We start from the raw sequence: 25,634 nt of genomic DNA, 5'->3' as shown, positions 1-25,634 counted from the left end.
CACAGAAAAAAGGGCACATGATTATTGAGGATATTCAGTAAGTCAATAAAAAAAAAAAGCATGATCTGTACACAAATATACAATCCAAACATTGCTTTTTTTTGGGCCTGGAACATATTATTAACTGTTCACTGTTTTCTGATACTAGTGTTATGTTTCTTGAGCTACAAATCATATTAGAATGATTTCTGGAGGATCACGTGACACTTGAAGACTGGAGTAAAGATTGCTGAAAATTCGACTTTGCCATCACAGGAATAAATGACACTTTAAATTATATTAAAATAGAAAACAGTTTAATATATTACAATAGAAAATTAGACTTTTGAATTGTAATGTATGCTGATGTGCTACCCAAGCTACTTGAAATACCACGGCCAAAGTCTTACTACGATTTTGCTGCAGCCTCATTCCTTTCTTCAAATTACATAAAGTGCACAAATTTTATAAAGACAAACACTGACACACCATCTTATATAATTTCAAAAAGATTTGGGAAAAAAACTGAATACAATCTGTAGTTTTTTCAGGATGCAGGTACAAGCACGTGTTCATCTTAAGAAAGAGAGCGAAAAACAGAGAGAATGATGCATCTGAAATGTAATCAGAGCACATGCTTTATTTATAGTATATAAATAAAGAATAATATATAGAAATCAAGCTGTCACCAGTCATCATGCAAATCCATCATTATTCCAGAACAGATCTGCCAACTGCAGTTATGCTCTGTTTTGACCACCACTTTAAAAGTATATAAAGTACATAAAACATAGAAGCAAGCAACAAGTATTAAAAACTAAATCAAATAATCACAAAATAGATTATAAATACACTAAATATCACTTCTTTAGTACAGTCTCTCACCTTCATTTATGGTTTTTCTCAGAGAGTCCTCATCTGATTTAAACCAGTCTCTTTCCTGATAAACTGAAGCAGGAAGTGGACTTGATCCCGAGGTAGGACTTATGTGAGCGTATGAGTCAGAGAATGATTCGCCATCAGCGCTGGGAGAAACTGGGCTCTGTGAGTGGCCTTGATCCCCGTGGTCAGGGGTCCAGGAGCTGACAGAGCTGGGCTCTTCTCTGATATGTGCTGCATTCAGCTGCGCCCGACCCTCACTGGTCTCCGGAGACGTCACCTGGTTAATATTTTGCTAGATTTAGTTACTATTTTACACTAAAGGAACAAGAAAAACAGGATGATTTTTTTCTTTTTGTTATGGCCAACAGGATTTTAGAACATTTAAAGCATTTATTCGAGGAAGGACACCTGAGAGAGCTCTGGAGACTCTGACCCATGGGTGAGAGCGGGGTCAGACTGTAACAGCGAGGATGTCTCTGTCGGCTGGTGAGCAGATGCTTCAGAGGAGTGCTTCTCTAGGTCACCGTGGGCCTCCGGTGAGGGCTCAGGTGCTTTTGAGAGCTGCTCCTCCATATTAAGACCTTCAGCTACCTGACCCACATTCTCAACCCCAGACACCTGCACACGGAAAGTGAAAGATTCCAATTAATAAAAGAAGTATGTTTTTGGGAAGTTTTACCACACTTACCTTGCGTTGTTCTTTATGATACATTATGATACCAGCACATCAAGTAATTACATAGTACCCACAGTATGAGTGCACAGTACTATTCATATTATTTAGAAATATCATGAGTTATTGATTACACTACATAAATGCTATGCTTCCATAAACTATATTACGTAAATACTGCATCTATATAAACAGAAGATGTGTATTCAAGTCACTGCATGTATGAATTTAAATTTTCACACATATACATTTATAGACACACATATATAAAATGCCTGGATGCAACGTCATTGACGCTTGTATCAGTCTATGCATGCAATAACATGATTATTTTCAAACCAGGGACTGTCATCCTGGCCTTTGACCCTGACACACACCTTCATCTCTGAAGTAAGAAGAGTCCAGCTGCTTCCATTGGCACTGTTGCTGTTTTCAGACATTGCCCCCTAGTGGCTCCGTCCAGCAACTGAAAAACATGAGCACTTCAGAAAGTCACCAGTTCCAGTTCAGTGACAAATCAACAGAAAAATACAGTAAAATTTAGGACCAATTGTATTGTGGATGAGTTTCATTGCATGAGACGTAAAGGATATGTAAAGGACTCTGAGCATGTGGAGAACTACTGTGTTAGCATACACTGTACACATAAGACATTTCTTTTTAATGAAAGGACAAGTTTATATAATGGAGAGAGTGGTGAGAGAGTTCAGTGAGGACGGTCTCTGTACTACAGGCCTCTACTAGTGGAAAAGAGAGAGAGTGAAAAGCTGGTGCTGCGGTGAAAGTGTTTTTCACTTCATTAGTATTATCCTTGTGTTGCTCCATTGGTTACACCAGCGGTTCCCTGGCTGGCAAATATTTTGGCAAAGAACAATGTTACTAAGGATGTCAAGTGAAACAGTCCTAAATGCAGGAGGAGAATGGTGGAGTTATACACATACTGACAACAGTGAAAAAAACAAAGCAATGGACCTACTGCTCACTACCAGAAAACCAAGACAGACGTGAGCTACTTCTCCAAGTGGGTCAAAGACGAACAGCCATTTCAATGAATTACAGCACCTTCTTCAGACATTCTTCCATTTGTGCTAAATCTTTTGAATACTAAGTAGATCTGAATATTAAATAGATCTTTATCTTTGCCATAAACAAAGCAAGAACAAAGCAATTTCTAAATGAAAGAGGCCTAATCATCGAAGTGCCACTTTGTGACACACTTCACTCTTTAATAAGGATCTTTTTCCTTTCGCAGTAATTTGGGTCTGCTAATAATGTGGCTCCCATGAGAGTTTTTTGAATGTAGCCATGAGAGTTGTTGAGGATATAGAAAATGGATAACAGCTAAAAATAGCACGGAAAGAAGCACAAAGTGCACCTTACTGAACTGGTATTATCAAAAGATAATGAAAATACTGATGTTTAATATTTTAAATAATAAAAAAAATAACACAAAAAATAATTATAAATATAGTATACAAATTGATGAATTGTTGTAAGTTATTTTAATTATATATTGTTTATAATTGTATATTGTTTTAATTGTCTTACAGACAAAAGCTTAGCTTTATTAAGCTTCCTAAAATATTGACACATTTTTGAAAGATTCTTGAGGTTGGAAGGCTTCCATATTAATGTAATACATTTATTAACCAATTATTTTAGAGAAAATTATTATATTATATACTATAATAAAATTAGTGATTATTTTACAGAAGCAACAACAAATATTTTATATTTGTTATTTGGTATTTTAGGGGTAAGCTAAGATTACTCTGGTAAATTTGTGAACTATTAAACCAGATAAACCCAGACCGTTTTAAATGAAAAGCTAGGTCCTCTGTCAGTTTTATCTCTTCCATCTCCTCTTCCAACAGAAAATGTCCATACAAGGACACATCTAAACGTCATACGAATATCAGCACAATTATTACTTCCATGCATCATATACGAATCGCATGTTCTCTGTGTTTGGATGTTACACGGATGTTGGACATCTGTGCACGTCTTAAGCAGATGCGGTTGAGAAATGGGAGTGTTCAAAATTAAATTTGCACGCAAATGACGAAGTCGCACTTTACATATACACACATTCATGCACATGCCGGAAATATAGAAGAAAAAAACAAGCCCCAAGTTTCATGTAAAGGCGATTTGAATTCGATTAAATACGAAAAATTTCTAAAAGTATTAAAGAGAACCATACCTAAAAACGCTGAAGCACCTTCCGCCTTAAATACTCTTCAATTTCCACCACGCTCTCCTTGTCTTGTGCAAAATTGCAAACTTAAGTGTGCAGTTTTGTTGACAGGCCCTCGGTCTCCAAAGTTTTCCACCAATCAAAGCTTGACGTTTAGCAATGTCCCGCCCACAGACTGGTTCTCCACCAATGACAGCATACGTTATCTTCCGCCCTTCAAAGCACACTTTTTTTGTGTGTTTGACTAACGAACACAGGTGACATGATAACGAGGAGATGTGTGCTCAAACAAATGAGAAAGGATCCCGACAAACCTCCATCCGCATATATCAGACTTGGTGTTTATGTCTAGTAGCCTAATGTAAAACATGGATAGAGTGTTCTATTACTTTTCTTCCAAGCAAGACTTTAATATAGCATCATGTATGCGCTTTATGTTATTTAGAATTTTCTTTATAGACTCAAAACCAATTTCAAGGGCTGTTTGGAACAAAATATGATTTTGAGTCACTGAATTTGCTCTGGAGAATGAAAGTTTTCCTAATAACAGGAAATTATATTTGAAATGCTCTTAAATTGGTTTTGTTTATATAGTATCCTTATTTGGATTTGTGTTACTTATGCGTCTTAAGAACCTTATAAACTGTTCTTATTAAAAAAAAAAAAGCCTCAATACAATATTTTTATAGTTATCAATTATAAAAATATATTACACTTTTGAAAGGGATTCCAGTTTCACTGTGGCCATGCTTATATCACTTTTTGACTTGGGTTTAAAGGCCATATCAAGCCCCCAAAACACACTAGCATTGCGGTGAAGAGTTTTGCATGAGCAAGCTTGACCTACCTTTTCCTTTTCTTTTCAGAAACTACAGATAAGTGACTGTGTAATGTAGTGTAATGCCTCAGTTTACAATAGGCTGTTTATTTGCATAGAGCATCTGATATGCTACTTTTTCAACATGTATTAGAACCCATTGTGAATACATTTGGGTAAAATGCTTATGTACAGTATTCAAATAAGCATATGGCATACTTTATCTGTATTCACATAAGTAGGCCTACTTTAAGATATTACTAGTAATAGTGTCTTTACATATAAACTATTAGCCCTACATTTTACAGTCACAGTTTGTAGCCGTACCCTAAATTTTAAGCCATTTAAAAACTCTCGTGACCTTTTAGTTATTTAAAAAGAATTACACAATGTTTTTTTTTATTTTTCATTTATTGCACAAGTTTCTCAAACGGTGTCAGTTAAAACATGTTTGAATACCACCAGCATGTCGACAGGGATGTGATCGCCTGCGTGCTCTAGAGTGCCAGAGACTTGTGAGGCACGAGTTTCTGCCTGTGTGTGAAGAGATCTGGATTCAGGCCAAAGCATCAACACATCTGTGATCAATCATCCACCTGCTCAAACGCTCTGAAAAAGGAAACATCATGAATATCACCGTCGAGCGGTTTTAAATATCATCTGACGATAAATCTACTAATTTATTCATGCTTCAAAATATTTATTTTGCGGTTGCCTAGGGCGCCCTCTAATGGTCACATTACTTTATTGCATACTTCTACAAGGTCAAGGCTAAATGTTTTTGATCCCTTGTTTTGTTTCAATAAAAGTTTAAATAATAAATTCCAATTAACATTTAAGTATTGCTCAACTTTAATATCTTATTGAATCCTCAAACAGCTTAGAAAAACACTTTTATTAGTTTGCTTAAAAATGACTAAAATTAAAATTAAATTAAAAATGACTAAAATTTTAAAATGTAAATAGAAGATGAAAAACTTAAAACCCTTAAACAAAACTTTTGACATGTCACCTTGGCACATGAAGAGATAATTCATCCCAAAGTTGTGAGTTTTTTTCTTCTCTTGAGCATAAGAGGAGATATTTTGAAAGCATGTTGGTAACCAAACAGTTGCTTTTTTACTGTGTGTGTGTGCAATTATTTACCTTTCTCTTAGTCCAGCATCTCTTTGATGCACCAGCAGCAGAGCAGGAAGTAGAGGCACTCTTTAAGAGACTGGATAACTCCATAAGCCACATTCCCTCCCAGCAATTTCCTGCCGTGGCCCATCCTCAGAGCTGCATCTCTCAGGTTTTGGCCCATTGAGGAGGGCATGGCCTGGGGCAGCGGGCGCTGTGGGTGCATCTCACTCCACCGCTCCACGGTCGACTGGAGAGTGCGAGCGATACTTGAAGGGAGGAACTGGAGGAGAGCGGGCCAGGTCCTTATTTGCCGCTGTGCGTTGTGGGTCTCCACTTTTTCCTTCAACCGTAACGTCTCTTCAGATTGAACACTGGAGCAAACCGACTGCTGTGTGTTGTGGGATACACAGACCCAGTGCCCCCTGTATTATGGGTTTCATTCAGCTCTGGAAAATGCCAGCAAACTGTTCACCTCCTATTACACAATGGCAGCACAACATCTCTCATCTACCTATTGTTCACCTCTAATTCCACTACTGTGCAGTGAAAGGTCCTGAATGACTGTCAAAATATTCTCAAAAAGTGCGCAAATAAATACAGACTTTGTAATAATGTGACGAGTGTCACTAAGAAATATTTATGGATTAATCTTAAAGAAGAAGACAGTAGTAAAATTCTGAAATGTGACATTTGATCTTGATCAAAAAAAAAAAAAAAAGGTAATAGGTGAAATGAAACACATCAAGAAAGGTGAATGATATATGTATTTATATATGTAATCGATCATTTGATACAGGTGTAAACATTTATGTTTTCCCCAAAGAACAACAACATGAAAATAATTATTAAAATATTCAAAAACATGTATTAAAAAAAAAAGAAAAAAAAAAAGAAAGTAACATTTATATAGGCAAAGAAGAATAAAATGCCTTTGGCTTAGAAAATAGCAAACAACCAACCACAACAAAAAATAGACACCGTTACCACAATAACAGGAAGTGTTTCCATGCAACAAAAGGCCGCTGTGAAATATGAAAATGAGCAAACAGTTCAGTGGCGAGTCAAAGTTGTAAAAGCCAGATTATTCCAGCCCTGTGTATGTTTGCATCCACGCACACAGACTGATAAACACACTTTCTTTAATCTTCATTTGTCAGTTAGTGACCAGATCCGTGGTGCTATGAGCACATAAAAAGTCTGACAGCAAATGAAAAAAAAAAAAAAAAAACATTCAATGCATTAATTTGAATACAATTTACATAAGCGTGAAGGCTGGTCACATACAGTTGCAGTAGCCCCACACTGCAGAACACAAGATCCAGGGGGCGTGGTTGGATCCAAATCTAGGGGGTGGAGACGGGTGGGTTTAGGGATCAGGGGGTGGAGACGGGTGGGTTTAGGGATATGTAAGGTGGGAGGATCTGGATTTTGCGTACTGCAGTGAGGACCATCTCTACATTTGCGGCTGGGATCCATCTGGATTCATAATGTGGAATGAATGTTGACCACTGACTCAAAGTCCAAAAGTGACATCTATTAAAAAGATTAAAAATTAAAAAGTTGCCCATCTCAAATTGATAAAGTATCCAGATAAGTTCTTTGCACATCTGACTAAGTGAATCCTCAATTTACATAGATTTGTGTGATTAAAAACAATGCTACTGCGTTGTCTTCAGGAGAGCATGTCAAATCTTACACCTTCATGTTTTTTTCCTGCGAGTTTACAAATTCCCAACAGATATATTAGACACAGATCCACACAGTGAATGACTGGTTTTAGACAGCTATTAGCATAGGCAAAGCTTATTTACATGTTCTCTTGCAGGGCAGCTAATGTTGGTTACTAAATGACAGATAGAAGGTGTTTATTCACATACTGAAGTTGAAGCAACATAACACGATACTAAGCAGTTTTATTTAACCCACAGACCAGCACTAAACTAAGCACAGTAAAAACAGCGTAGCAGAATTAATGTGCAGAAGACTGCTTTCCCAAAACCTGTTCTGAGCCTCACTAAACTGGTGTCGTTTTTGCAGTTGATTATCTTTTCCGTTGTTGTTGTTTTTTCCCAGAAAAGAAAGTGTCATGATTACCCATAGAATCACAAAAAGGCGACTGTGTTTTATCGGTGTGTCTGTGTTTGGTAAAAAGGCACGATCAATATCAGAGCAAACAAAGATGAAAAACGTGGTTTCCTGTTTGTGGCTTCAACAGAAACTGCACTTGCGGCTGCAAAGACACGTTCACAATTCATTTGGAGCGCTTTTCCTCTTCTTGGCTGGTGTGTCCCCTATATGTTATATATGTTGTTCAGATGCAAAGTGATTATAGTGAATCTCTGAAAAGGACGCAGGTTTTGTAACACACACCATAGCCTCCTTACGCTTTCTCCAGTAACTCAAGTCTCCGGGACAAACAGAAGCAGCTGACAACTCGATATATTTGAAGAAATCGATTGTCAATGCGAACAGAAGTGACATCCACAAGATAAATAGAACCTCTATTTCCCAGATTAAAACCATCCCAATGATGACGTCAGCTGACCGAGATGACATCATTGCAACAAATATATAAAAACTTAGTTAAAATGACATCATAAAAAGGCTTTAATCTGATCTCAAACTACGATCCTTCAGTCCTATTCAGGCTTACGCACCCATGTCCACTCATTGCACTTCATTTTTTTTCTCTTGTCCCTTTTGTCCCAAGCTGATATATGATGTTATGTGGAAAGGGAATGTTCCCTTTTTCCACAGTCTAGTTTGTTGTATCTCATAACAGGCCGCGTTAAGTCCCTCACAGCGTCTGCTTATTTGCATAAGGAAAAATCCACACAAGCTTTCACATATGTCCAGGGGTCTTCCCAAGTAACCAAAATTCCTCACGTTCGGAATTCTATAAAGGGTATTGTGAGGTTGAGATTAAGAGGCATTTCTGTGTGTTATCCCCTGGCGGGAACACTGAGAACAGAGATATTCCGGTGGGAATTCTGGATGTGATTCATGAGATGCGGAAGGGGATCGTGAGAATGAGCTCTGGATTCTCTTTAAAGTTTTGCATATTCATCAGGCAGTCAGGACACCACGGAAGTGCAAGATTTCCAAACGGCCGCAACAAAATGCTCTCTGAAGACAAACTCTTTGGATTTCGCCCATTGCACGAGATGTGAATCTTTAGAGTGCTTCAAAGGTTCTGCAATTTTAGTGCATTCACATCAACTCTCGACTCGAAGAATAATTTGAGACATGAAGTCGTGTTTGGGACATGATCCATTCATAGTTTGGCTTTTTATAATCGCTTATTTCAAGCGACGTGACCGTTTGTCCTCGAGTAGAATGATTGCATCGCTTGGTAATTTCATGGCCGGTAATTGATGCGGTACAAAATTCTTTGTTTCTGTGAAGATATGATTATCTTACACTCCCAACGGATAAAAAAAGAAGAAAAAAAAAATGCTTTTCTCTAATAGAGTCTGGCAAAAATAGCAGGAAATAGAGGAGTTTGTTTCTCTTAAATGTGTGGTGGAGAAAGATCTGCCTTTTTTTGTTTTTTGTTTAAGCACGGCGATCGACTGGCTGCTGCAGACACACCTCACTTCCTGCCGAGATGATTGGCAGCCGGTTGTCCTTGTGATAGCTGATCAAGTGACTGACGCTCTCGAAGCGGTGGTCTTTGGTGCGCACCTATGAAAGGAAGAGAACAGACGTTAAAGAATTGTATTAACATGCTATGGAATTCTATAATGTTTTAATAAGGACAAAAGGTAGATTTCATCACATTACTCACCACTCCCTCTGGATCCACCAGAAGCAGGTGTTTCGATTGACCGCCCTGCTGTCCAGTGAGGACGTACTGGCCTGGTGTGGTGTTTGACTCCCGCACCAGGAAGTCTCCATCCTTGGTCAGGAGTCTTTCGGCCTGCCTGCGGCTTATAGGACCGTGGAACCAGGGCTCGTTTTGTAGCTGCTCAGCCAGAGGGGGCGCCACTGTTCCCGACATGACTAAAGCAGCATCAAATGGCTCTAAAGGACAGAGAGCATGATATTGGTGCATCTCTAGAGAATTTACACTTAGTTATTCTACAACTACTAATACTAATTAAACTTTTTTTTTTTCATCAAAGAATTATAATAATTTTAAATAATAAAAAACTATGATACTATTATATTAATGAATATGAATAAACATTTTAAGAAGTAATTGCTTTAATTATCATGATTTTTACATGGATTAAGGAAAAACGTAAAATCACAATTTTTAGCCGTTTTTGAATAAATATATGAATATCAAGACACGCATTATAAATCCATACATTTTTCCAAGCATTAGTTACTCACTCATATCAAATACATCTCTGGTAGCATTCCCATTGGCTGCTGGCGCTGGGAGGCGGGATTTATCAATATTGACGTATGAGGGGTCATCAAACAAGCCTCCCTCCTTAACACCCACTGAAAGGGAGAAAGAGAAAAGAGAGGACGACTGTGAGGTTAAAGTGAGTTAACCTTCAGGTGAGTGCGCTTAAGCTTTGACTTTCTGATCCAGCGATCCAGAAGCCACCCATCAAAGGAGCTGTGTAATAGGTTTGGGCAGCTTCCAACAGAGAGCATTGAACAGTGACAGAAACACTGCTGACTCACTCTGCAGAATGACAGGCTCAGCTGAGAGCAAAATGAAATGAAGGGAAGTGCGATAATATAAGACTGACAAATACTATGTGGCACTATGAAAGGAACAGGGCAGGGATTATTAGTGTGAAGCATGTGTGTTTGTGCAAACCTGACCTGGAAGAGGAGGAAGAGGCTGCTTGTGAATATCGTTCTGGCTGGGCTGTCCAAAGGGCTGAGGAGAGACAGTGAATTAAAGTGCTGATGCATATATTAACCAGTGGAGTTTTGTTATTTAACTAATCAGTGTTTGTAAATTAATCTTTTAAGTGAATTAAACATAATAATTCACTTTTATACACTGAATCACATTTCTTGTACACTAAAGTCTCTGTTTTTTGAAGACGGTGAGCTCAAGTGCACTGGTGGCTTTTCCAGCCTGTGAAGACTGACCATAACATGAGCCAATAGCATTTAATACAACAACAAAAATTATATATTATATTATATTATATTATATTATATTATATTATATTATATCATATTATATATTAACTGTACTTATCAGAAACCTTTGAATGGTAGGGTCTCATGGTTTCCATAAAAAATATTGAGCAGCAAAAATGTTCTACCATTGTTAATAATAAAAAGATGTTTAGTGAGAACTAAATCAGCATTTTAGAAAGACTTCTGAAGGATCATGTGACACTTTAGACTGGAATAATGGCTGCTGAAAATTCTGCAAAATTCACCATGCTTTACAATATATTAAAGGATTAATTTAAACTGAAATAATATTTCACAATATTACAGTACTTTTATCATATAAATGCAGACTTGGTGTCTTTTATTACAAACTTTAATCAAATCCAAGTGTTTTTTGTTTCTTTACGGTAGAGCTTGACAAATGCTTACTCATGCTTACACAATGGAGGAAAAATTAAAGATCTGCTTTATTGCCATTCGCAAGAAAAATGCTTATGATTCTTAAACCCTTGCTGAGATCGCTTTATAAATTTCCATCCACACAAATTGTTATAAAGGACTTATTTTCAAGACTTATTTTGGCTTTGAATGAATCTGTTCTTTTTAACGAACCAAATTCACTAAAATGATTCACTAATAACACGCAAAAAGATTCAGTGAACAAAACTTTGTGGTCATGAATGAATTCAAAAGACTTAAAATCCCCATACATCAATGTTAACGAACACAAGCTTGTGCAGACGTGTGTCTCACCAGCGTGGCTCCTGTACTGTGTCCAGGACGGGTCCTCATGTCAACCAAGCCTCCAATGGGAGCCTGTTTACCGGGGAAGTTATTGTAATACGGAAAGTCTTGAGGAGGAGGCAGGTCCTCTTCCTCTTCCTCCCAGGCCAACCCATCGAAAGGAGCCATCCTAAAGGTAAAGATAATATTATTATATAGAGATGCTGTTTGAGTGATGACATGATGTATCGTTTCATTCTGATACCAGCAGGAATAGACACACACTCAATAAAAAGGAAGTAGGAACAATAAACAAATATAATATGCTCCAAAAATATAAGTTTTTAATGAGCCTTTTTGATCTTTTTAAATCCTTAAATCTGCACATTTCTTGAGCAGTGCTGATTTAGCCTTATTTATATCTTATACATTTACATTTTAGCTTTTGTCATTTTTATTAGATGCATTATACTTCTATTTAGCTTTAATTCTTGTTTCAGTTTTTAACGGTAATTTTAGTACCTTAAACCTATTTCCATTAGTTGCCAATGCAACAGTTCATTTAATTTTTTTATCTATATTTATATTCTATTTCAGCTTTATTTAAGTAAACAAAATATTTTTTAGCTAAGAATAACATCACTGTTCCTGAAAAGCAACATTGCATAAAATAATACTTGTTTTCATAGAATGCATGTAAAATATAAAGGATATTTGGATTATCAGTCATCTTTTTAGATATTTTATATAGAAATAAGGCAATAGTACTCATTAGTAATACGATGTGGGTACGCAGTGCAAATAGCCACAGTCATGTGTTTCAGCACCTTAAACACATGCTGTAAATAGACATACAGGATATTAAGGGGGTGTCTAAAGAACCTACGAAGGTGCCATCATTAAACAATGCACAAACACTCATGTAAACACACTGACATAAATGTAAATGTTTGCAGCACTTGTTTGAACAGGCACATACCGGTCATGAGGGGTAACCACTTTGGGGGGGTTCTTCAGGTACTGTTTAAAGCGGAGTTCAAAAGCCTGGCCGATGGTGCTGATGACCTCCTGAGCCAAGCCCTCTGAGCACTCCAGGATATGACATGCTACCAAATATCAGATATTGAATATCAAGACATCAGTCATGGCCAAGAACAAGATTTTCCTTAAAGTGATAGTTCACCCAAAAATGAAACATCATGTCATTCCAAATCTTTCGGGTAAATGATTCCTTTAAAGCCATAACAAATAATGCTACATACAACCAAGTAATTTCGTATTCAACATCAAATAAACCAGTAATTTAAAATTCACTTGTGTATATGAAAGAACTCAATGTGAAAGTGTCGAGGCATATCTTTACCTCTCTGATTGACGGGGTCTTTGGCGACGTAGGCAACATACTCTGCTGTGTCCTGGGGAGAAACAGAAAGAAAGGGATGGAGAAGAAGAAAGGAAGAATGAACAGGGGAACATTAAGAGAAATTAGAGAGTAGACACAAAGAACAAAGGGACAAGCAGAAGAAAGCAAGTCTTTTAGCTGAGGGTGTCTATTGACTAAAGGGCAGGAAACAGAAGAGGAAACAGTAGGGGGAAAGAACAGATGACTACTGACAGCAGGACAGATGAAGAAGACAAATGAGAAAGAAATGACAGAATGAGAGTAAAGCTGATAGAAGCAAGAGTAAGACGAATATGAGGAAAAGAAATGTATGTAGTAGGGTTTCATCCATCAACCGACTGATTAACGATATGTACATATTTAATAATAATAGCATAAAGTGCAAATGTATTTATATTTAATATTAAATCAAATTAAATCAATAATTAAATATATTATATATAATCATTAAATAAATAATTAGTATGTACACATTTAAATTATTAATTTCTAATTAAATTAGTAACTGAGTTCTAATTATTCAATTACTGTTTCAATTTTGCATTTTATATATATATATATATTTATATATATATATATTCTAAAATGTTATATCTATTAATCAATAATTGTTATTAAATATTAATAACAAAAATTTAAGATTTTATATTATATTTATTAATAAATACTTAAAATTGCATTATTAATCAGAATTAACTTACAATTTAACTATAATTTTAATATAATATTTAATTGAACGAATTTAGACAGACTAAGGCAACCGACCAACTAACTGATTTTGAAAATACGGTAGTTTTGCACATTCCTTCTGCTGGCATGTTGTACTTCAGTACACTATCAAGGTCCTTGCAGTGAATGCAATCATTATTTAAAAAGAAATGCTATAACAATGACTACAGTGAGCCCATTTGTACAGACGACCTGAGGACGTATGTATATGTTGTGGAGTCTGGCTTTGCATGGCCATCAGCTCGGCTGATTACGAAACAGATTTGTGCTACAGCTGATTAAATTAACTTCTGATAAGCTTAATCGGCAACAATTGATGAACATCCCTAGTAAAGACAGAATAAGAAGGAGAAAGAGATATCGAGAGAGAGGGTGCGACTCACTGGATCTCCTCCCGATGCAAAAGAGATGGACTGCATGTGATGGTTGGCAATAATCTGTAGGGAGAGAGGGATGGAAAACAGGACAATGTGACAAAAAAAGTGCAGTGGGCATGAGATGAAAATGAGCAAACATGGAAGCGACAGAGGATGAGTAAAGTAAGGGATGGACAGAGAGGGAGACAAGGCGAGAAATGATGTGGTGAGACTGTGGTCTAACAAAAAGTAACAGAGCAGTTGTGTGCAGTATTTCTGCATGGTTTAGATTCATTAAGATAAACACACATCAGCAGGGCAATTACGCCAGGCCCTAGTCTGGCCTCCAGTCAGCTGCCTGCTGGGCAGCCCGAACGCTGATAAACCTTCACTGCACTAATGCCAACACACTGGTATATAACTGAACACTTATTAGTGAGGGAAAAGTCCTGTGGTGCAGCTGTAAACAAGCCAGAGGATATCTGCTCCAGCCAACTACAGCAACTTTACATAATCTAGTTGGCATCTGGGTAACACTTAGCTAAACATCAACAAATTTCTGAAGATTAGCCCCTTGAAATGCAGGTTACTTTAAACTATTTCCACTTTTTGTTTTAGTGAAGTAATTTTTTTAAACTCAATTAACACTTTGTAGTTTAAAGTTTAATTTAGATCAATTAGCTCAACTGTGATGGTCAGACAAGACAAAGTAAAAAAACAAACAAAAAAACAACATTTTGGCCATATAGAATCAAAAAATTTAAAATGTGTATTTTAGCGCAATTTTATGATCTTATGACAAGTGAGGAGGAGGTTTTCTCAGCTTATTCTCTAACAATTTGTGATCAGAGCCAAATTAGTGTTTACACTAGTGTACACTCTTCATGGAAATACACCTACTTAAATAGCTTGTCTCTACACATGGCACAACTAGGATATGAGAAAGAATTTTAAACATTGTAGAAAAGGCAAATTTCACTTTTAAGTCATACTGAGAAGTATCTTATTCAGAGGTATTTTATCCATCCTGTACTGTTGTGAAGAGCGTCTGCATAACGCAGGGTGCTTTCATCATTAGCTGCGTGTAACAGTGAATTTCACACAGCAAAGGAGGCACTATATACTTGTTTGCGTGCGTGTGTGATGCCTCACCTGTTTGCAGTCGATTGCCAGTAGGTTTAGACTGCTGGTTGACACGGTGAGGCTGATTGTCATCCCTGCAAACTGGAGATTACTCTTCCCTAAGATGGAGGAGAGACCACGAGAGGAGGGCTGCGAAGAGACCGAAACACAGAGACTCCATTTAGATACACATAAAGGAGTCATACGATGCAATTACAATTTTTTTAAAGACTAAAGTCTCAAATCCAAAGAGATATTCTTTATTCAAGTCAATACTCTGCCACGCCCCCAAAACAGCTTGTTTAAACACGCCAACACATGTCTACCTCACTATGTGGAAAATTTGCATAATGCCGCACAAATGTTCACCCAAAGAAAGGTTGCCTGGTTTCAGTGACCACAGTAGTGTCGAAGCAGTCATGTCAGAGAGATATTGTGTGCTTTAGGTGAAAGCAAAAGCACTTTTCATTTGGCCTTCCAAAAGTAGATGCATTTAGGAATCTTTAAGATTACTTGCAACAGAACAGCATCGCATTTTATAGATGACTGGTTCATGAGAGAGAGAGAGACAGGTTCACACAGTGGGAGTCAGCTCTTTTAATCATCTGAGGCTTGTGTAACGAAAAACACACAGGAGCTTCATCACTGTGTTTTTCTCATCACTCTGTTCCTCTTTCACGCTTGAACTGATGGTAAAACGAAGGACATTATTAACAGACTTTACATTTATTTTGAAAGATGAAGCTCATGATTATGGAAAGGGCCGTTACATTTCCGACGGGTGCTTAATGTGTTCGGCCAATCACAATGCACTGGGTCAGTTGGCCAATCAGAGCAGACTGCGCTTATTAGAAGGAGGGACTTTGTAGAAAACGACGCGTTTGAGAGGCGGGGCATAGAGGACCTACAATGATGTACATTATTTGAAAAATGTTTTGAACATTAAAGTATGTCAACATATTCTGTTACACCAAATACTCAAGATAATGATCTTTAAAAAAAAGCATTATACGACCCCTTTAACACACATACGGCTGGTTCCCTTTCTGGTTTACTTGAGGTGAAATTGGTTTAGTTAGTATAATATATTCAAATAGAATTTGTTTTATATTTCACACTATTAACGTTTTTACTGTATTTCTGGTCAATCAAATCCAGCTTTGTTGAGCATAAGAGACTACTTTCACACACACACACAAAAAATAAAAATTATTATTTCATTAATTATCCCAAACTTTTGAGGAGTAGTGGAACTGTAAATGAATGATCTGTGCTAAGCCTATTTTTGATGTGTTAATTTTAGGCATTAATGAATGTAATATAAAGAATATATTGAATAGAATGAATAAATTACTATTTTAATGTGATCCCCTTTGAACAGACTTTAAGTGGCATATGACCAATAACAATTCAATGTTAAAAGCTGTTATTAATGGAAAAACTCAATATGTTAAACCAGAATTGATTTTATTTTCACTGTAGAGCCTCTGTTACAATACTATCAGTGTGAAAGCACAACACAAGCTGGCTGCTGCAGTTACACTGATGCTCCGCTTAACACACCATTCATGCATGTGCTGTGAAACAGGTCTGTGTTGATCATAACAGGATCAGGACAGACTATTGGTCCTCACTCACACAAACCATATAATCAAATTGAAAGAGGTCTTGTCTTGTACCCTCCAACCTCTGAAACCAACCATAAACCGAACACCACAGCTGTGAAACAACACTTGAGCAAACAAGTATGAATGTGTGTGTTGAAGATAACATAGCACTATTTTTACTGGAAACCATTCAGGCCTAACTAGAACACTGTGAGGTTTTTGAGTTGTACCTCTAACTAACAAAAGGGCAAATATATTGCGAGCTTGAAAGTCTGTGTCTGAGAAAGTAAGATAAGGTAAAGCATTGAATACCTTTCTCCTTCTCTGAGCTCCTTTGGCACCTGGTACTGCCTCACACACCATTGATATTGCCTCCCTGAAATACAAAACAAACGGTTAGAAATGTACACATATGCTGTGAGGAGAACAGAATCAGATTGTTAGGTGAGTTTCTATCACACTCCTTTCATGCATTCCCAAAATACATATGACTGAGGGACTTATTAGACACACGCTCCAGTCATTACATGTCCTGCCATCTCACACACACACAAAAAAAGTTTGACACAAAAATTATAGTGAAACTTTGGACAGTTTGGTGGCGCTAGAGAGAATGTCTTAGACCCACCAAAATTGGTGTACTTAATGTTGGCACTGTCCTCTATCAGAATGTCAAACCATTACAACTTTCCCGCAATCGGTTCTATGGGCTGCCATAGACACCCAGTCGGAAGAATAATAATAATATTAAGAACGGGAACAAACACAACAGGGTCCTACAAAAATCAGTACAAAAATAAATGAACAAGATGGCAAAAATAGACTACAATTACAAATATTCACTAACATGTATATTTTATGCAATATTTGTATGTGTATTTTTGATTTAAAAAAAAAAGAGGAAATTAAGTCTAAAATACAGATACAATTTAAACTAGTAAATTTTTCCAGACTATAATAACATACGCACACCATACTAATATTTTTCCTCAGATGCATTTCCCCTTCCAGCAAAACTGTGGATTATGCACGAAAACATTTTATCAAGCAGCTGCTTCTGTCAATACTGAGAAATAATTGTGTGTAGCATCCATTAACAAACACAAACATGAAAACAGAACCATGAAGGTTCTAGGGGGTTCTAGAGGATTCTATTACAATTCTTCATGGTTACACAACAGGGCTGATGCCATTATAACTCCTTCCTTCTTCCCGCTCCTCTTCCTTACATGCAAAGCATTGCATTTCAATGTTGACTGTGTTACATTTAGCAAATAATTTAGTTTACTATGGCAAGTGTTCTGCAGTACTTATTCACAAAAGTGTGATAATGCAAGACACTGAGTGGCTGTGAGAATGAGCAGATGGTTGTGTATGTTCATTATTTTAGCGTTCTCTTTCTGTCACACTCTTTGAGAGATCAACATGAATTTTTCATCAGAGGAGCTTTTAACCGGACCTGAGTGAGAGAGTGCATGTTCGCGCACATGTGCATTAGGATGTGGAGAGAATGAACGATTAAATCACTCCTGTGGGACACTGTGGATATACATACACTGGAAATTTGATCGAATATGAGAGGAAGTGCAAGCGAGAGTGAATGTGTGTGTGTGTGTGCGTGTGCGTGTGTGTATTACCTGGTAACCTGAGTTCTGGTGTTGAAGTCCAGCGCTCTCATTGACTGCATCACCTCCACGCAGCCCATATACTGCAGCAAAGACAAAGACGACAAATCCTCAGTCGCAGCACTTCGCATGCTATTCATCCAAGCACAAATCAGAACACAGATATGGTTGTGATGAAAATGGTAGTGTTGCACAGTTGCCTTGTCTCAAGATTATCGAGTTGGCCAGGCGGCTGTAATGCATGTAGTTAAGTGTGTGTGTGTGTGTGTGTACGTGTTTTATGAGAACTGATGCTCTAATTACAAAGCACTAATCAAATAAAGCAGTTCTCAATGTAGTTCCTGCCCCTAGACTTGGATGCCACACATTAAAGAAAGCAATCCATTGAGCAGATAAAATGGACTTGGACTAAAATGGACTCACTTCGAGAACTGAAAAGCTGCAGAACCCCAAACTATTAACCAACATTTATATCAACATTAGGGCTGCATTACTTATATTAAAAAATAACCCACTTTTCATGCACAGCTGTTTTAATAAATTATTTTTTAAAACTAGTGATAGTATAAAAATGTAAATACTGTTGTAATATTGTTAAGGGCTGTGTCTGAAATCACCTTCTAAACCAACCCTTATATAGTGCACTTCTTGAGTGGACAGCCATTTGTAGTGGTGTCTGACACCACAGTGGAAATCATCAGCAGCACTGATTCAGTCCCACAATGCTAGGGTATAAAACTGCTGTACGCTCAGCGTCTAGACGTTAGAGAACACATATGCATATCTGGCCAGAAAACAGCATCTGCATAACTTCCAGTGCACACAGTGTACGAATTCACTCGCTCATATTCATGCACTCATTTAGTGGACTATATTAGTGGAGTAATGTAACTAAAAGGCAATATGTGGGGGGCAATGTCAGATACAGCTCTGGTCATTGCCATTAAGAATGGGTAACAATTATCTATCTGGATACTTTAGATCAGTCGTGGGCCCTGTGTCTCACCTGGTCACCTGTTGATGGCAACATTGCTCAAAAAGTTGCCCCGTTTAACATCAGTCTTAGAGTCTCTACGAATAGGCTGATGACCTGAATCGGATGCGTTTAACTATGGAAACTAAGTTCTAGGGCATTATTGGTTGTTTGTTATTGTTACCGAGTTCTAGATGGCTGGGTGATCCAAGTCTCTATGAAAAGAAACCAGGGGTGGTAAGAAGACAGAAAACTGGATGGACAGACACATACTGTACATGCATCTTACCCTGACAGTGTAGGAGACCCCAGATGCGCTGACCACACTGTCCGAGTGCAGCCAGCCTCGGGTGGGCTTGTTGACAAAGGATCCGTGCCGCGTCCACTCATCTCCGCCGAGCTGACCCCCTTCCACACGGGCCCTCCGCGAGGCCCCACCCAGCCGGTTCATATCCTGTGGGGGACGAGGAGGAGGAGATGGGGCTGTTAGAGAATGGAGAGGAAAAGGAGGAGAAGAGCTGGCAGCAGAGGTCCGAGTGTCTTCCAGAGACTCTCCCAAACCTCTCTGACCACCTGGCACGCTTGCCGGCCTGCTGGAGGCCTTCAGGCCTGGGAGCAGAGTGGAAGACACACCCAGCCGCAGGGCTCCCATCCTGGGGAAAAAGGAGCAGAGGGTGGTGGGGCTGTTTTCAGCCTGCCGTGGAGACGAAGAGGGGAGGATGGGAGTGAGGGAGGAGGAGGAGAGAGAAGGAGGGATCCCAGGGGGGGTGAGAGGGGTGAGAGGGGCAGAAGAAGGGAGAGAGGGATTGGATGCAGTCTCGTCTGTTGAGCTGAAGGAGTCGCTCCTGAAGGGCGTGTATTTGGTTTTGGGGACGAGCTCCATGATGTCTCAGCCGTCTTAGTTGTCCACTAAACGTCCTTAAATGTCTCTCCACGCCGCTCTATCGCAATCGATAGCTTGTCTTCGCTTGTCTTTTATAGTCCTCTTTTTCTCTGCATCTACCGATTCCTTCATCATCACACCAGAGAGGTCCGGAAAGTATCAAAAACAGGATGCCAAAGGAGACGAAAAGACAGATGAAAAAATGTAATAAAGTTTTCTGCTGTCGTCATACACAGCTTGTAGGTTTTGCATCAGATCTTAAGTCTGCATAGAGCTTCTCAGGACACTAGGAATGACTAAATATAGAATGATTGTCATGAAGTTACTGATGTAGTCAGACATAAGTGCTCCAGACATAATCCATCTCGGTAGATGTGTGAAATAGTACTACTGTTTTATATGCATGCGAGTGTGTTTATGTGCATGTTTATTTCTCTTTGCATGTGCTGGGCTCCTCTCTACTAGCTCTTGTCTGACAGACTCCCATAAAAAGCCTATTAGCTGCAGCTGAGACTTTCAGAGAGGAGGCTTCCGTCAGACAGACGGATCAATAGAGTGAGAGAGGAAGAGAGCGGGAAGAGATGGATGGAATATGCTAAAAGTACTGATCCAGTGAATGTGGACCATTTAATAATGATTCAAACTGCTGCGTTCAGTGATGATTAGACTGGCACTGATCAACATAATCCTCACCGTTTGGTTTAAAGACTTAATTTAGTCCAGGTGTTAAAAAAGTACACCAGGGATCTACTACAAGGGTTACACTGACCTCTAGAAGGTCTGTTAATTATCACTTGATTTGAAACTACCCAATTTATTGGTAAAAACTGAAATTATGCATACAATATTAAGCTAAATCTGAAGTTCAGAAGCTAAAGTGCAGCTAAATGTTTCATTTTTCCTTCAACATTATTAATAAATATATAATGAAAAATGAAATGAAACTCGAGTTTTTTGTACATATACATATATTAATATGATACAATACACATTTTACTATAAGCCAGACTTAAATTCAACACTTAATTTCATACAAGACATAAAAAGGGACCTGATGTACACTATTTAGCACCTAGATTACATGAAGTCTGAGTACATGCAAGTTTATTTGTACCGTCTGAATCTGCCACCTCATGTCCTGTCACACATCTGAAAAGCGACACATCCCCATCTTTTCCTGTCACTCCCTTTCCCTCCTCCTCCAGATGATTGTGGGACCTCTATCGCCAAGCCGAGCTCTATCCCTATCTTTTTCCTCCTCTTCCTCTCGTCTTTTCCAGATCACCTCCGGCTGCGCAGCTTTCGCGCCCTCTGCACTCGTCCCTTTAAGTCTATCCTCCTCTCTATCCTTCCTCTCCTGAAATCCCTCCCTCAGCCTCCACACCGTGTATCCCACAGTGTTCCTCCTCTCCTCCTCCAGCTTCTGCCTCTCCAGCTCTCTCTCCCTCTCCCTCTCCAACACACTCGCTCTCTTCTTCCAGATAATCTCTCGCTCCCCCGCGCCCCCTCCCACGTCTTCTTTCCCGTTCTCCAGGCTGTCCTGCTACTCCTATTTACCTTTAAAATGAAAATACAAAAAAATAACACCTGAGAGCCTCGTTGCGATCTTCAAATTAGCGCATTAATTCACTGAATCAACAAACTCAGGAAAAAATTATTTGATTATATACACAGATAATTAACCCTGATAAACAACAGTTTGTAGAAATGTGATTTAGAAAAGGACAAATGACTCAGAAAGCCCTGAAACAGTCAGAAGATACTGTATAGAAGATAACATGGGTTTGAGCACCATTTAGAGAATCACTGATTGGTTGGTGTGATCCGTGAAGAAGTTGAAGTGTGACAATCCAGCCGCAAGGGAACTATGATGTTCCTAAAACAACCACGTTTCAGCACTGTCAGGGTGACGGTAATAAGACCCGACTGGCCAAATCTGAAGTCCCGCCTCCAGAGATCTGCTCATTAGACGCTAACTGGAAAATCAATCAGATGCTCATTAGCCTAAATGACACCTTAAAATCAGGCAAACAAGTCTTGGATTGAGCGGATCTTTATAGATCTGTTTCCTGAGTGAAAACCTACCACCTAAATGTCACTTAGCAAAGTCAAACACCGAATTTTACTGCACCAATGCACATCCCTAGGGGAAAGCACTTTAAAACCTCTGATAGAGAGGCAACAGTCTTGTAACCTCTAACAGTTCTGAGCTAACAGACCAGGGTAACTCTAAACCTCACAAATGATTGGAATATATAGACCATTAACAGTTTCTACTGGTATTATGAATGCCATTTATAGCCAAGTCCAGCTGACTTCGACCAAATCCACTCTTGTTCTATGTACAATGGTTTTCACTGTATATATGTATATTTTACATCAGCAAACACAAAAACACCTTGAGCTTCTATTGTTGTGGTTTCCTTTGTCAATTCAGGTGTTTCTGATTGTTTTTTTTTTCACTCTTTAGCACCAGTGTGTGACCACAAAGAAGCCTCAGGGCTTCAAAAAGACATAGTGTCTTGCCTCAGACGTGCATGAATTAATGTGAGACATCCCAAGTTGTTCCAACAGATCAACAGGCAGTCAAAGACAATGATGTGGCTCGATTATCTCGGTTTTGACTGCGACAAGACCCGAGTGTGCGCACTCCTTTGCATCTACAAAGCGTCACGTTAGTGGTGCTATTGGGCCATTCTTATGGAGAGATTCCTCACAGAGGACCTGTAAAGAGAACCACTCAGACCTGGTTGACAAAGTGCAGTAAGTTATGAGATAATGTTCGTAAACCGTATCACGATGACATGGCACCAGTAGTTTAGTGCTGCAGAGCTCACTGTATTCAGTATAGTCCAAACGGCTTTGCTCATTTTATATCTTGTGCACTTACACAGAAGTGTCCCAGACTTGGCTGTATTAACGAGTTGCTCATCGTGTCATGGACTATATCGACATCAACACAACATGGCACAGGAACAGCACAGTATTTAGGAGAACTTGTACAGAGAAGTAGAAATCCAACTATATATATATATATATATATTAAAAAAGAACATTTAAATAATATCATAACCACACTATTGGTAACCTAGCTTGGGTGTAGCACCTGTCAGTTAGGAATATGGCAAAATCCCTGTTTTGATAATGATGGGTTGCTTCAGAAACACATGAGTGAACGAGATGCCAGCCCAACAGTGGCTACACTGTATCTAAATTCTGAGAGGTTCCTGTTCATCATAAAGTGAAACCAAAGGCAAGTTAACCAGAGAGACTACAGTCAAGCACAGGTGTGGTTAATAGGCTAGACTGTATATTTATAATTAATGTAAGCCGAAACAGCTAATCTCACTAATCTCCTAAAGGTAAATCAGATGTTGAATTAGTGCAGTTGAGCTCCAGCACAGATGGAAAAACCTGAGTTTAACTACACCATTTGAATATAAAACATCATAAATCAATGATTTTGACGTCAGCGAAAAAATAAGTCCAATGTTGGATATGGCAACTCTTATTTAGAGATTGGCTAAATGAACTAAAGATTCAGAGCGAGCAACTTGAACTCTTGTAAGGTTTGAAGGCACGACTCTTTCCGAATTCGACATTGAACACTGAGTCCAGTTAAAAGCATAGCTTGGGACACTGCAACACGATAGCGCTGAAGTTGTAAAAGACAGACATTGAGAACTTAACATGCCAATGAAACTGTTGCTATGGTAACAGACTAGGGAAAAAAACGTGCGAGACAAGAGTCGTGACACAACCCAAGCAAAGGCCAACAAGTTTTGCCAACACAAAACCTGTCGGCTCTCTCCCTGTCCAACCACGAGAGCTCAGAGCCAGCTTGAATCAATGTTCTGCAGTGAGCACTGGCACAGGACAGGACAGTTCAACCGCTGCCGCCACAAACACCACAGCGGTGATCAGTGTTGACATCCAAACTCAAAAAGAACCAGACACACATCTGAACACATGCACAGAGCGCAGTCGTGGCACTGGTCCAAATGAGAAAATCAAATATTGCTCGAGTACACACACACACACACACACTCTTAAGACAGACTCATGCACACTTCCGCCTAAAGATAGCAAAACTAGCAAAAGCTAAAAAGTAGTCCTGATATCTATTAAATATCTACTGATATCTATGAAAGCACCCGTTTATACACAAAAAAACAGACATCTAAGTTTTGCATAAAAATCCTGATTTTTGTCTGCATAACTCTTAAGTAACACCAAAAAATCACTATGTAAATTAAAAATAGAAGAGTTCATAAGATATAATCCAAAAAAGTAAACAAAACAATTTAAAGAGCTTTTTTTTGGTGGTCCTCACGGTGTAGTTGCTGCAGAAAGTTATTTCATCCACTAAGTCCTTGGATTAAAAAGAGAACGAGAGAGCCACGTTTTAGTTAAAAACGAACGACCTCCATGTTCACATCATAATCACATTAATATTTAAACAGTGCTAGGCAATTTTCCTCCTTCTCCCTCACATGCTTTCTGGCTCAGCCCCCTCCCTGAAAGACAAAAACACGCTCTTTTATTTTATCCTTTTCTTCTGTTTTCTTCAAAATCACAAAGTCACGCCGGCTCCCTCGTTCAGCGTCAGTCTTGTCCAGCCTCACTTCTTTGGAATGGCGTGATGAACTGCACAGCGGTCTTCTTTTGTCCTCTCCTTCCCCCACAGTCTCTCATCCGCTCCTCTCTCCACCTCCGTCTGTGTGTGAGGAGCGATGTAGCCAACTGTCCTCTATTCTCCTCTCCTCCCTGTCTGGTCTCTCTCTCTCTCTCTCTCTCGCTCACTGATGCTAGTGCTGATTCCCCCTGCACTCCTGCCCCCTCCTTCCCTTTCGCTCTCACTCTCTCTTCGCAGTGTCAGTCATTTATGCATTTATGAGAGTGAGCATGCATGCACAAGCAGCCGAACACCTCTCTCTCGAATGCACAAAATTATGATGAGAGAGAGTAAACGCATCAATGGATGGAGAGAAAAAGCGAATGAGGAGCATGAAGTCTGCCCCCAATGCTCCTCCCATGGTAACTCAAGAGCAGGCAAGTTGCAGGGGCTAGTCATTTCTGTCTTGATATTCCATAATCCTGCACATAATTACAATTTTTTTTCATAAATATGACACTTAAAAGATACAGATCACCTTGAAATGAAAATTCTGTCATGTATGACGTACTTTCTTCTATGGAACATAGAATAAGATATTCTGAAAAACTGAAGTTTTTGTCCATACAATGAAAGTCCATGCTGACTACATTGGACCCCATTGACTTTCATTGTATAAAAAAAAAAAACGAATTTATTTGGAATGACATGAGGGTGAGGAAATGATGTCAGAGTTTTCATTTTTGTCTTAACCATCCTCAACTACATCAACAAGCCAATGGCGAGCAAAAGCAAAAAGCAGGTAATTTGACGCCTTCCTCAAGGTTATCTATGC

The 25,634-nt window shown here is 38.7% G+C and overlaps 3 protein-coding genes across 11 annotated transcripts in view; all 3 read right to left on the bottom strand.

Moving 5' to 3' along the window:
- Nucleotides 1–3,868, bottom strand: part of LOC113060229 (pre-B-cell leukemia transcription factor-interacting protein 1-like) — a 55,242-nt gene extending 51,374 nt beyond the window's left edge. For 2 of the 5 annotated variants that reach the window (XM_026229141.1, XM_026229146.1), the window contains exons 1-4: nucleotides 3,738–3,868; nucleotides 1,912–2,000; nucleotides 1,270–1,479; nucleotides 865–1,138 (exon numbers count right to left, since the gene is read on the bottom strand). In XM_026229141.1, the coding sequence (XP_026084926.1) occupies nucleotides 865–1,138; nucleotides 1,270–1,479; nucleotides 1,912–1,974 (547 nt within the window). In that variant the 5' untranslated portion in view covers nucleotides 1,975–2,000; nucleotides 3,738–3,868. The remainder of the gene's footprint in view (nucleotides 1–864; nucleotides 1,139–1,269; nucleotides 1,480–1,911; nucleotides 2,001–3,737) is intronic. The other 3 variants (XM_026229144.1, XM_026229149.1, XM_026229142.1) reach the window with 2 other exon arrangements.
- Nucleotides 3,869–4,948: 1,080 nt separating this feature from the next.
- On the bottom strand, nucleotides 4,949–6,088 carry LOC113060227 (lens epithelial cell protein LEP503-like). Its single transcript, XM_026229139.1, has 2 exons — nucleotides 5,695–6,088; nucleotides 4,949–5,157 (listed from the first exon to the last, which is right to left on the bottom strand). Exon 1 carries the CDS (start codon nucleotides 5,891–5,893, stop codon nucleotides 5,702–5,704), a length of 192 nt encoding a protein of 63 aa, XP_026084924.1. The 5' UTR covers nucleotides 5,894–6,088; the 3' UTR covers nucleotides 4,949–5,157; nucleotides 5,695–5,701.
- Nucleotides 6,089–7,226: 1,138 nt separating this feature from the next.
- The window catches only part of LOC113060226 (SHC-transforming protein 1), a 31,928-nt gene continuing 13,520 nt past the window's right edge, over nucleotides 7,227–25,634 (bottom strand). For 3 of the 5 annotated variants that reach the window (XM_026229136.1, XM_026229138.1, XM_026229137.1), the window contains 12 exons: nucleotides 19,591–19,755; nucleotides 18,341–18,411; nucleotides 17,016–17,079; nucleotides 15,127–15,246; nucleotides 14,002–14,055; nucleotides 12,851–12,902; nucleotides 12,467–12,593; nucleotides 11,518–11,677; nucleotides 10,456–10,513; nucleotides 10,009–10,122; nucleotides 9,458–9,693; nucleotides 7,227–9,354 (listed from right to left, as the gene is read on the bottom strand). In XM_026229136.1, coding sequence (XP_026084921.1) covers nucleotides 9,226–9,354; nucleotides 9,458–9,693; nucleotides 10,009–10,122; nucleotides 10,456–10,513; nucleotides 11,518–11,677; nucleotides 12,467–12,593; nucleotides 12,851–12,902; nucleotides 14,002–14,055; nucleotides 15,127–15,246; nucleotides 17,016–17,079; nucleotides 18,341–18,411; nucleotides 19,591–19,755 — 1,350 coding nt within the window. In that variant the 3' untranslated portion in view covers nucleotides 7,227–9,225. Of the gene's footprint in view, nucleotides 9,355–9,457; nucleotides 9,694–10,008; nucleotides 10,123–10,455; nucleotides 10,514–11,517; nucleotides 11,678–12,466; nucleotides 12,594–12,850; nucleotides 12,903–14,001; nucleotides 14,056–15,126; nucleotides 15,247–17,015; nucleotides 17,080–18,340; nucleotides 18,412–19,590; nucleotides 25,437–25,634 lie in introns of those variants that run through there. The other 2 variants (XM_026229134.1, XM_026229135.1) reach the window with 2 other exon arrangements.

This window comes from Carassius auratus, chromosome 41 (genome assembly GCF_003368295.1).
Source record: "Carassius auratus strain Wakin chromosome 41, ASM336829v1, whole genome shotgun sequence".
Classification (NCBI taxonomy): Eukaryota; Metazoa; Chordata; class Actinopteri; order Cypriniformes; family Cyprinidae; genus Carassius; species Carassius auratus.
The sequence above is the reverse complement of the archived record's forward strand: the minus strand, read 5'-3'. Positions and strand labels throughout refer to the sequence as shown.